Source organism: Sinohyriopsis cumingii, chromosome 7 (genome assembly GCF_028554795.1).
Source record: "Sinohyriopsis cumingii isolate HCF-2022 chromosome 7, ASM2855479v2, whole genome shotgun sequence".
NCBI classification, from domain to species: domain Eukaryota; kingdom Metazoa; phylum Mollusca; class Bivalvia; order Unionida; family Unionidae; genus Sinohyriopsis; species Sinohyriopsis cumingii.
Genome location: NC_142967.1, coordinates 45,449,011 through 45,462,292, shown reverse-complemented (window position 1 = coordinate 45,462,292; position 13,282 = coordinate 45,449,011). Strand labels below are relative to the sequence as shown.

At 33.3% G+C, this 13,282-nt stretch overlaps 1 protein-coding gene across 2 annotated transcripts in view; it reads right to left on the bottom strand.

Moving 5' to 3' along the window:
* The window catches only part of LOC149795129 (ATP-dependent RNA helicase DHX58-like), a 68,534-nt gene that overhangs the window by 21,595 nt on the left and 33,657 nt on the right, over positions 1-13,282 (bottom strand). For both annotated transcript variants that reach the window (XM_089964835.1, XM_089964836.1), the window contains exons 12-13: positions 7,512-7,598; positions 413-582 (exon numbers count right to left, since the gene is read on the bottom strand). In XM_089964835.1, the coding sequence (XP_089820961.1) occupies positions 413-582; positions 7,512-7,598 (257 nt within the window). The remainder of the gene's footprint in view (positions 1-412; positions 583-7,511; positions 7,599-13,282) is intronic.

Here is a 13,282-nt window from a genome sequence, read left to right as displayed (position 1 = left end):
GACAAGAGCAAGGTCTGGAAAGTGCATTAAGTTTTATTTAGTATTTTTTGTTGTCCATTTGAAATTTGTGTGCGTGTCACCCAAACTGTAATTAATGGAGTTACTGTGTAGAATTGAAATGAATGGGCCCAACACACAGGAGCTATGAGCTGCATACAAACTTTGATTGAAATGGATAAATTATCTAGGTAACTTATTATAATATGGAAATGAAATTCAGCTGGACAAAGGATGGAAAGGGAGACATAACAATTTTTTATCTTCTATGAAAAGCAGCTAGAAGAAAAAAGAATTTGAAACAATCCTTTTCAATTTGAAAAGTTTAATTAGAGTCAAATCATTGTTGAATATATTTATATGTACTAGGTGGCTCAATGGTCATGTGACAAGTTAATCAAACTGAACTATTTACCACAAGATAGCTGGCACATGCAAGGATGTGTCTAGCTGTGTTAGGATCAGTCACCACAGTAGATGTTGTTTTCTCCAACGTCCTCACCCACTGCATGTAATTTTGTGCCTTGTAATCACTTGGCTTGTCAGACAGCAACAAATTCAAGGCCGGCTCAAAAAGACATGGATCTAAAGTGTGCAGAAATTAATACATAAGACCACCGTCACGCAATAACGCAATAAAATAATTTGGTATGCCTTACGAACAATTTGGTTAATTAAACTTGAAGACTCATAAAAAGTTACCTTGGGTGGTTCATATTTTTTGTTTTGTATGACTGAACAATACATGCATCTTGCCATAGGTCGTGCGTGGTGAGATATTTATATAGCACAGTGCGCACACGTACTTTCAAGCTTGATCGTGTGCATTTTTTTCCTCGTGTATTTATAGGAGGCTTATTGTTCTATGCGAGACAGTGATTGCTTGGATCTTGTCAGAGAGTGTCAACACTCCTGCTTCAAACTACAGCCATAAGGCTGTATGTATGTATATTTTTGATGGATATCTGTTTCATGGTGGGAATTGTGGGATATGGATGTATAATTCCAGAGAAGGACAAGGAATTATAATGTGAATTCTTAACTCCTGGATATCTGTTTCATGGTGGGAATTGTGGGATATGGATGTATAATTCCAGACAAGGACAAGGAATCATAATGTTAATTCTCAACTCCTGGATATCTGTTTCATGGTGGGAATCGTGGGATATGGATGTATAATTCCAGAGAAGGACAAGGAATTATAATGTGAATTCTTAACTCCTGGATAAGTACCATTACATTGTGTAATGTATACAGGGACACATGTGGTTCTGAAACATATTTAATTTGCTTTGCAACAGGTGGTTATTTAAACCATACTCAATTTTCTTTGTAACACATGGTTATTTGAACCATACTCAATTTTCTTTGTAACACATGGTTATTTGAACCATACTCAATTTTCTTTGTAACACGTGGTTATTTGACCCATACTCAATTTCCTTTGTAACACATGGTTATTTGAACCATACTCAATTTTCTTTGTAACACGTGGTTATTTGAACCATACTCAATTTTCTTTGTAACACGTGGTTATTTGAAGCATACTTAATTTATTTTGTGGCATGTGGTTGTGTGAACCACATATATTTTTCATTGTTATCATATGGTTGTGTAAACCACTTATTTTTCATTGGTATCATATGGTTATGGTTGTGTGAACCATTACTTATTTTATTTTGTATCATATGATTCTGTGAATGATACTCGTGTCTGTTCATTTGTCTTGTATGATTTCGTAAATGATATTCTTCTCATTGTGAGAACCATACTCATATTCTTGTTACACATAATTAATTGTTCAGTATAGTAGTAGTAGTGTATTATATGTAGTGGGTGGGTGTATGAGTCAATTTGCATATGTGCTGTAGTGAACATTTATTTATTCATCTTTTATTTGTTTCATAAACTTGCATACCCTCACATTATGTTGTGTTATCATTCAATCCAAGCATCCATTCAGTTTCAATCCTGTTACAGCCATATTATGTTATAAAAACAAAATTCCGTTCTTTTGTTCAGTTGAGTTTTGGTATGAATTTATTTTATATCAGTCATGCCAATAAAAACAAAGCTGATCACAGTGAATGAAATATTGGTATCATAACACATTATGATTTATTTAACATGAACCTTGGTATGCTAATAAGCAATGGCAAAAACTGAATAACTTAAGAATAAACAGTAACAGTAACAATGTGGTACATGAAAACAAGTCAATACCTAGGAAATTTACATATGTATTAGGCCTTACAATGAAAGTAAAAGCAAGAGAGGTGGACAGCAAAGCATCTGGTAATTCAGATGAATAGAAACTGAATGCATTTACTTTGCTAATATCAGGCAGACAGCAAAGCATCTGGTAATTCAGATCAATAGAAACTGAATGCATTTACTTTGTTGATGACAGGACTCTCACTTGCAAATCACCAACCAAGTAAAAAAGCACAGAGGAGACATGTTCTAGCACAAATAAGGCATGTTCTAGCATAGATGTATCAGGTTCTAGCATAGATAAGGCATGTTCTAGCATAGATGTGTCAGGTTCTAGCATAGATAATAATAATAATAATAATGAGGACTTTGTATAGTGCCTACTCTTCAGAATCTCTAAGTGCTTTACAACATTAGACAACACCTGATATGATTACTAAAAACAAACACCATGAAATTAGAAAACATAAAAAAAAAACATGCTGAAATATTTAAGGTAGGAAACATTATTAGGTCTTTAAGTTTGTTCTTGCAGTCGATATAAGTGAGTTTTAAGAGCACTCTTGAATGGGATCACTGTGTTTTTGTGTTTAAGTTCAGTGGGCAATTCATTCCACATTGCTGGGCCCTGGTATGCAAAAGATAGTTGTCCATATGACTTTGTTTTCATAGTGGGAATAATGAGTATATGATTGTCAGAAGAGGAGCGTAAGTATCTTGCTGGCGTGTACACATGGGTGAGGTCAGATAGGTATGTCAGTGAAACGTAGCACAGAGAACAAATTTTGAGTTTGATTCTGGATTGAATGGATAGCTGGTGTAGGGTACAGAGCAGCAGGGAGGTGGTACTCTAAGTATGATCCGAGCAGCTGTGTTTTGAAGTTTTTGAAATTTGTGGAGTAGATATTGAAATGAACCAGACAGAATTGAGTTACAATAGTCCAGTCTTGAAAGTACTAATGAACACACAAGTGTTTTAGTGGCATCAACTGAAAGGTATTTGCAAATGGAGCTGATGCATCTCAGCTAAAGATATGCAGCCTTGCATATGTTCATGACATGTTGGTGCAATGTGAGAGTACTGTCAACAGTAACACCTAGGTTTCATATTGACTGTGTGAATTTAATGTTCGTGTTGCTGATATTTATTGTTTGAGGTAAAGGATGTGAATGAGAAAGTCTTTGTGTTGTGATCAGATTGGCTTAAGTTTTATCATCATTCATGAGGCATGTTGTAGCACATACTAGGCATACTCTAGCACAGACAAGACATGCTCTAGCACAGATGTAACATGTTCTAGCAGTTTCAACATTGACAGTTTTTGCAAGAAACAAATGTCACAGCCTTTTGAACAAAAGGGATCTTGTTTTGTTGAGCAAAAGTTGTGATGTAAAACACAATATTTTGCAGGTGCACAATCAGGCACACATCTACATGATGTGTTGAAACCTCTTGTTTTTTCGTAGTCTTGCAATGAAATCATGGCATCATTATTTCACAAACAAAACAATTGTAAAAAAAAAATAGATTCAACACTGACAGTTTTTGCATGAAACAAATGTCGCAACCTTTTGAACAAAAGGGATTTGTTTTGTTGTCCAAAATTAATGATGCAATACACAGTGTTTTGCAGGTGCACAATGAGGCACATGTATTCATGATGTATTGAAACCTCTTGGGGTTATATTTTCACAATCTTACTGAGATTGGTGATCTTGAAAATAAAGGCAATTTATACTAAAAAGCAAACAGTTTCATTGGAAAGAGCTGTTTATTGACAACTATTTTCCAACACAAATATAAAATGAGTATTCAGTAATTGAACACTGTTGCTACATCCATGGTCCAGCTTGGATGGCACCCCTTCTTAATTTTTCAGAGGTCTCTCATTAACTCGCACCCTTGCTCATAGAGCAGTAAATGTTTTTGGACTTCAATGTGCCTGAGTTTTCAAGGGAGAGGTGCACTTTGAAACATTAAATGACAGTGAAATTTTTCAAATTTCATATAATTTGTTACCACTGTCTCAGCAGAATCATAATTGTTGTGTGTTTGATAATTGTGCTTGGTTTACATTTTTCGAGCTTAAACCACAACTGTTGAGTGTTTATGTTTTGATAGCAGTTTTTAATACTGAAACAAATACCTGAGTGCAAGGAATTAACCTTATACATGCATGAAATTAAGCTGGTACATGCATGGAATTAGGCAAATACATGTGTGGAATTTATGTGTGGAATAAAGCAAATACATGCATGCAAAAAGTATTTTGTTTAATTAATGGATCTCTGAATTCTTGTGATATATTGGCATTGAACAACTTGCATAATCAACCTAATTACTGCAGAATCAAGCTTGAATATGTATGGAAGTGAATATCAGTAATATCTTTATAGATATACATATATTTTGTAACTCACCAAAATGTTATCTACATACCAATGAACATTTAACAAAACAATAAATGTATTCAGAGAATTCTGAGTCTTCCACCTTTGTATGACCCTGTAGACAATTAAATATGCATGAGAAACCGACTTGAATTAATAAAAGATCTGAGCTCAAACACTGGTGTTGGGAATCAGTTGAAATTTCACGATTGATGATTGGTTACATCAACCAATCAATGATTGATTACTAATCAATTAAATATGGCTGCCACATGACAGAAAATTGATCCAAGTAGTGCATCAATTTTAACTAGGGTCTAAATGGTATATAATCAAAGTTTTGGAAAAGGACTTAATTATTTAGAATTGTTGTTTGTTATACTTCTTTAAATAAAAAGAAATTAAAATTGTGTTCATTTGCTTATAACAAGATTAGGTCAAAAACCCAACAAATTATCAAAATTATCTTTATATGTTTATAACAAGAATTTAAGAACAGGCGAACAGGTAAAGTCACTTGTCATGTAAATGGCGTAATGCCTAGATAGTAGATCCAAGACTAGAACCACTTAATCATGATTATAACAGAAGATGAACTTAATTAACAATAACAGTAGTCTTTTATAACTAGAAATTCAAGAATTTTCAATGTTGGACTGAAGAGTCTTTAACATGCTGACTAAGGCTGTACATGTATGTATCATTGAGTCATTCAACCAACGTTCAGAACAAGACTGTATTATTTCATATTCTAATGAAGAAACACCATCAGATACACATTCTAAGGCTGCTTTATATTTTCTGTGACCCTGAAAGTCCTCTTAGAAGAAACACTAGATGATAGACTAAAACCATAAATGAATATAAAACATGTCAAAACCTCCCATTTACTCCAATTTTTTCTGTTTTATTTTGACATTTTTACAAAACGTTTATATAAAAATGTAAGTAAGTGTGGTGTGATTGACCCTTTAGGCCTAATATGTTTTATATATAAATCATATGACGAGACTAGCCAAGAAAAGATTGCAAAATCAAAAGAAAAATGTTTTCATTCAAGATCATGCACACACATCTTTTTACTAACAATGAATGTGTATTCTGTTTGGTACAACTTGCAAAACACTTTTGTCAGGTTTAGATTGTCTTTATTTACCAGACCATCTTCCTTTTCCTGGAATCCAAAGTAGGCCCACACTTTGATTGTTTCTTCTTTTCAGGAGAATCAAAAAGATCGCTGGCACTTTTGCTTGCCATTGTCAAAGCACGCTGCTTATATCATGGCCAAATTGTATTTCAAATATGGATAAAATGCATAAATCAAACAAAATATTCTTTGCATTGTCATTAATTTAGCATAGTCTATACTATCATTTCTATAACTGTATTATTAAATTTATATTTTTGAGGGTTATTCCAACTCAGTAGTAATAATAATTTAATAAATTTATTGGTACTGTATAAGGAAACTCAATCATGAAAATTTGTACTTGATTAATCAAAACAGCACTATCACACACTATAATGAAGTTGAATTAATAAACTCAAACTTATTCAAGTTTCTGTGGCATGAAATAAAGGTCACAGTGACTAATTAAGGTAAGGTAGTTTAAGATGGTTTCATATGCACAGTTCTCATTTGTCATTATGCAGTGGTCAGGGTCCATCACTGCCAACCATGTTTTGTATCAAACCATGTTATACCAAGCACTGAAATATACATGAAAGTGCAATATATTGAGAATAGAGTAACATAAGGAACCATGGTAATAGTGGGTAATATCAAACTTTTTTTATAATGATGTCTGAAAAGGAAATGAAGAAAAAAGGCTAGGTTTCATTTTGTCTTCTTTCAACCCTGATGGGGGAGATCTATATATACCACTCATTGTGACTCTGGGGATAGCAATGTCCATACAATTGGTAGGAAATTACATTTTAAATAATGATTCCTGATATTTGTATAAATTCTACTTTTTCGCCACCAAAAAATGTATATTTTATTTAAATAAACAAGAGTCCCTTGAAGGGACTCATGCGCTACTTGCTGAAAAGAATTCCAAAAAATTCAAGATAAAGATCATTTCTTCCTTTTCGCTGCTGAGTGCTGAAACCATCTCCGATATTCCTTAGCAATATCAAGATTGGCACCATTGTTTTTAGGACCAAGAATGCATCATGAATCTAAGCTGAAGCCAGCTACAAAGTTTGGTCAAGAACTTACTCAAGAATAAGTTATTATGCAAACAAATTTGTTCTTCCTTCAGTCTTAGTGATCCTGACATTTGACCTTTTTGATACATGGTTGAAAACTAAAATGACCTTTGACCACCAAATCAATAGCTTCTACTTTGCTCCAAGAGCAAGCCATCAATAAAGTACATTACAGGTCTGCAACATGAAATAATGTCAATGTGTAGGAACCATTTTCCTTCTTTCAGTCATAGTGACCTTAACATCTGACCATTTGACCCCAAATCCATAGTTTTCTTATTCCAAGTGCATGCCATACACAAAGTTAACCCAGTATATGATGTAGAATTAAAGTTATTGTGCAAAAAAAATGTTTCTTTTCCTGTTACAGTGACCATGACCTTTGATCTTTTGAACCCAATAAACAATAGGCTTCTTCCTTACCCCAAATGCAAGCAAGGTCCAAGTCTGTGATGTACAAAATGTAAAGCATTAAAATCCAGTCACGTCCTCTGCGTATGGCCATGATAAAGTCAATAAGCTTTGATGGCACTAATGTTAATGTTTAGTGCTACTGCACTAATATGGATTTGGAAGTATCATCATGGAGACATAAAAACAATAATTATAACTAAATTATATATTTTCAGACTGTTTCAAGCAATCAAATTTAAGTGAAGTAGCAGAGTTCACCTGTTGTTTTCTTCAATACTTACCTTGTAGTTCTTCTTCAATCTTCATCATAATATCTTCAATCATTCCTTGGCTTTCCCCATTTACTCCAGTTACCATGGGAATGATGACTTAAATAAAGAATGAAGTTAAATTCATAGTATTAATAAATGAAATCAAACTTGCTTTTAGTGAGTTTCTATTGCCTGTTGTAATGTAAATCACCCAATTTTACCAAAAGAGAACTTTAACAAATTTATTTGCACAGATATTTTTTCGACATAATTATAAGAAGCATTAACACATTAACCCTTGGAGGTTTTTGTCATTTTCGTCTAAAATTCGAGAAGGAAACACATTTCGAAAGCTATTTCTGAATACATCCTAAAACACCAACTTCCAGGTGATCTTCCTATAACATACTGCCTAGTTGTGTTAGAAACATTGTTTTTCATTGGCTATTTGGCTCACGCAGTTGGAGTTCTTTTTTCTTCTTTTTTTTTTGCTTAACTTACCCATTATTTTCGTACTGAGACCACTCTTTATTCCAAATGCCCATCTTATCCTACTTTTTGCAAAGGTTCATCTGTCTGTTTGCAGTTCATACCAGTCTGCCTGAGATCTGAGACCAAAAAGTCTAAACTCCAGACACAAAATTGGATTCCGACCATGGGCGAATTTTGGATAGAAAAGAATCGGGTAAAATAAATGAGGTTTTTCCCTCTGTATTTTGCAGTGCAACTAGAAATTCAAGATTATTTGGTATCATTGTAGAGCTACATCTGTCTACCTTTCTATAATACCACCCACTTTAGTGTATCATACATGAACTTGACACTACTGAGCTCAGCAGTAGGCTACTACCTTCTGCCACGTAAACTTGTTGCCAGGGGTTAATGTGTTAAGCATCAATTACAGAATAGTTTGGTTGCTTAAATTTTGCAGAATTGTCTCTATTGACATTAAAATATAACTGACACTAAATCCCATATTTACTATAGTAACACATCAGTGAATCTGTATTAGCATCCAACAAGTTATAAATAACACATTTAGTGAATCAGTACTATTGCATCCTTCCAATAATCAATAATACATGTAGTGAATCGGTAGTAGCATCCAATCATTAATCAATAATACATGTAGTAAATCGGTAGCAGCATCCATCCAATCATTAATCAATAATACATGTAGTGAATTGGTATTAGCATCCATCCAATAATCAATAATACATGTAGTGAATCGGTAGCAGCATCCATCCAATCATTAATCAATAATGCATGTAGTGAATCAGTAGTAGCATCCATCCAATAATCAATAATACATGTAGTGAATCAGTAGTAGCATCCATCCAATAATCAATAATACATGTAGTGAATCGGTAGTAGCATCCATCCAATAATCAATAATACATGTAGTGAATCGGTAGTAGCATCCATCCAATAATCAATAATACATGTAGTAAATCGGTAGTAGCATCCATCCAATAATCAATAATACATGTAGTAAATCGGTAGTAGCATCCATCCAATAATCAATAATGCATGTAGTAAATCGGTAGTAGCATCCATCCAATAATCAATAATACATGTAGTAAATCGGTAGTAGCATCCATCCAATCATTAATCAATAATACATGTAGTGAATCAGTAGTAGCATCCATCCAATAATCAATAATGCATGTAATGAATCGGTAGTAGCATCCAATCATTAATCAATAATACATGTAGTAAATCGGTAGCAGCATCCATCCAATCATTAATCAATAATACATGTAGTGAATCAGTAGTAGCATCCATCCAATAATCAATAATACATGTAGTGAATCGGTAGTAGCATCCAATCATTAATCAATAATACATATAGTGAATCGGTAGTAGCATCCATCCAATCATTAATCAATAATACATGTAATGAATCAGTAGTAGCATCCATCCAATAATCAATAATACATGTAGTGAATTGGTAGTAGCATCCATCCAATCATTAATCAATAATACATGTAGTGAATCAGTAGTAGCATCCATCCAATAATCAATAATACATGTAGTGAATCGGTAGTAGCATCCATCCAATCATTAATCAATAATACATGTAGTGAATCAGTAGTAGCATCCATCCAATAATTAATAATACATGTAGTAAATCGGTAGTAGCATCCATCCAATCATTAATCAATAATACATGTAGTGAATCAGTAGTAGCATCCATCCAATAATCAATAATACATGTAATGAATCGGTAGTAGCATCCAATCATTAATCAATAATACATGTAATGAATCGGTAGTAGCATCCAATCATTAATCAATAATACATGTAGTGAATCGGTAGTAGCATCCATCCAATCATTAATCAATAATACATGTAATGAATCAGTAGTAGCATCCATCCAATAATCAATAATACATGTAGTGAATCGGTAGTAGCATCCATCCAATCATTAATCAATAATACATGTAGTGAATCAGTAGTAGCATCCATCCAATCATTAATCAATAATACATGTAGTGAATCAGTAGTAGCATCCATCCAATCATTAATCAATAATACATGTAGTGAATCGGTAGTAGCATCCATCCAATCATTAATCAATAATACATGTAGTGAATCAGTAGTAGCATCCATCCAATAATCAATAATACATGTAGTGAATCGGTAGTAGCATCCATCCAATCATTAATCAATAATACATGTAGTGAATCAGTAGTAGCATCCATCCAATCATTAATCAATAATACATGTAGTGAATCAGTAGTAGCATCCATCCAATCATTAATCAATAATACATGTAGTGAATCGGTAGTAGCATCCATCCAATCATTAATCAATAATACATGTAGTGAATCGGTAGTAGCATCCATCCAATCATTAATCAATAATACATGTAGTGAATCAGTAGTAGCATCCATCCAATAATCAATAATACATGTAGTGAATCGGTAGTAGCATCCATCCAATCATTAATCAATAATACATGTAATGAATCAGTAGTAGCATCCAATCATTAATCAATAATCTTAAAGTGAATCAGTACTATAGCATTCAACTAGTTCTCATCAATAATGCATGTAGTGAATTGGTACTAACCAGTTCTCACCAATAATGGATGTAGTGAATCGGTACTAGCATCCAACCAGTTCTCATCAATAATGTATGTATGTGAATTGGTACTAGCATCCAAGCAGTTCTCATCAATAATGTATGTATGTGAATTGGTACTAGCATCCAAGCAGTTCTCATCAATAATGTATGTATGTGAATTGGTACTAGCATCCAAGCAGTTCTCATCAATAATGTATGTATGTGAATTGGTACTAGCATCCAAGCAGTTCTCATCAATAATGTATGTATGTGAATTGGTACTAGCATCCAAGCAGTTCTCATCAATAATGTATGTATGTGAATTGGTACTAACCAGGTCTCATCAATAATGGATGTAGTGAATCAGTACTATCATCCAATCATTAATCAACAATGCTTGTAGTGAATCAGTGCAATAGCATTCAACCAGTTCTCATCAATAACACACATAGTGAATTGATACTATCATCCATTCTTAGCTGCAAAAGGCTAACAAATCTGGACAGATAAGATCGAAAAATACTTGGAAAACTGACATTACCTTGTTATCAAGAAGTACACCTTTATTTTATTTCATACTTCCCTATATTTTGTAAAGTTGTAGTGAAAATGTAGAACTCACAACTACAGACTAATTCCCATAGAACAAAATGGACATTACTAGGGAATTCAGATGGATGAATGAAATTGTGTTGTATGCATAAATAAAAATACTGGTATGAATTACACAACAGTCAAACCCAGTTATCTCAATTACATTGGGGGTATCAAAGAATTGTTGACATAACCGAGTCATAAGAAATCAGGGTTTAGTTGACAAATCTAATGAAGAACAATGATTATGTATCTCACATACCAAAAATGCAGAGTTTTATTTTAAATACAAATGGCATTTCTAATAAACAATAAAATAATAATTCAGTCATGCCAGGTGGCAGAAAAAAAGATTGGCATACTTTTAAATGAGATTAATTAACAAGTCACACATTTTTACAACACTTAAGTTACTGTAACACTGTTAGTGGTTTAAAGTTGTTTTTATTTCCCTTTGAATAGCCTCATCCCTTTGAAAGCCTCCACAAGACTATAGTTTTCTCACACTGATCAAAATCTAGGCCAATTTAAGTACATGTACATGTGGGACTATACTACTTTAAAAAGTATTTTCTTTTATTAGTGCTGACTTTAACTATTATCAAAATAACTAACCGAAACTGTGCATAAAAATCGATAGCTTTTACTGATCATCGGAGGTTCCTTTACACTGGTATGCCAGTTTTTACCGATAAAATTTGCCTCATTACAAGAAAAAAGATGAGGCTCTCAGTATTCATGTAATGAAAAACTGTAAAACGTGTTTAAAGTCTTTTTAACCCTTTACCTCATGCAAGCGCCTTTGGACACCTCTACTCCATTCGCATGGAAGCGCCTTTTGATGTCTGCTGTAAACATCAGCCATTTTAAGCAAGTTTTCGTAACACTACCTTCAGGGAAAAACCCCTATTAAATACTACATTCATTTCTGCGAATGACAATTACGTCAGATCACATGGTCACTGTTTATGCTCTAGTTGATATCTGCTATTTAAAGTAACTGGTTCGTAATCTCCACTCTCCAAAATGGAGGTCACAGATTTCATTCAGTTACTTACAAAGTTTTCATGATTAGAATCACAACTATGGAAGATTCAATAACTTTGGTAAAGGCTCTGATATTGATATAGGCAGCAATTAGTTTTTATAAATTATCAAATTCAGATGACTTAGTGATGTAGATGCAGACAAAAAACTTGTAAATTTCGAGTATGAGAAATGGCAGCTACAGTTGGTCACACAGTCTCACTGACTTAACAGTGAACGAGTTCTCTCAAGATTTTAAAGCACATAAAAAATTCTTCCATTCTAATAGTTACACAGCTATAACAATCGGACATTACTCTTAAATTTTTTCAAACATAATAAATGTTTACCAAAAATGTAAAATGGTTAAAATTGCTGTTAAACGTAACATACACTACACTGCTTAACAGTTAACAGGCAGGCCTATGCATATGGAGTTGAATAGGTAACTGGTGTTCTATTTATAGCACGCTGCACTGGGTAACTCTGTTCTGAGGTAAAGGGTTAAAATTAACTGTTTCAATATCAAATTCTAAAGGAAGCTGACTTATTCTATTCACACAGTTGTAGTCCCATTTCCCTTGTGACTTTAATCAGTGACTGTCTACAACAACACAGCGCCAGAAAAAGTCAGCATATCACTTTGATGGATTGCAAGGCTTTGATATTTGATTCAAGATAAAACAATACAAATTAAAGCACTCTTCTTTCTATTTCATAAACATTAATCCAGTTGGTCACTTTCTGCTTTGTTCCATTTGCACTGAAGAATTTATAATCATTGTACAGCCATCAACAACTTCATTTTAAAAAATAATGGGTGCTATAGATTTTTTAAATACCATCTGAGCTTTTATTTACTACTGTTCAAAACAAATTAATAACCATGTTTTTTTTTTTGGAGGGGGGTACCAGCTTGGTTTAGAGTTTTACTGGTTTCTATTTATAGATGATTGTAAGTCATGTGATCTAGTCATGATGAAGCTGATAAAGGCTTGCACGTCTCACACCAAGCATGGAAACACTTTCACTGTTTACTTTATAAATGAACTTTGAACCAAAGTTGTTAATTGTTTATGGATTAAGTTGGTGACTGACTGTGACAATATTTA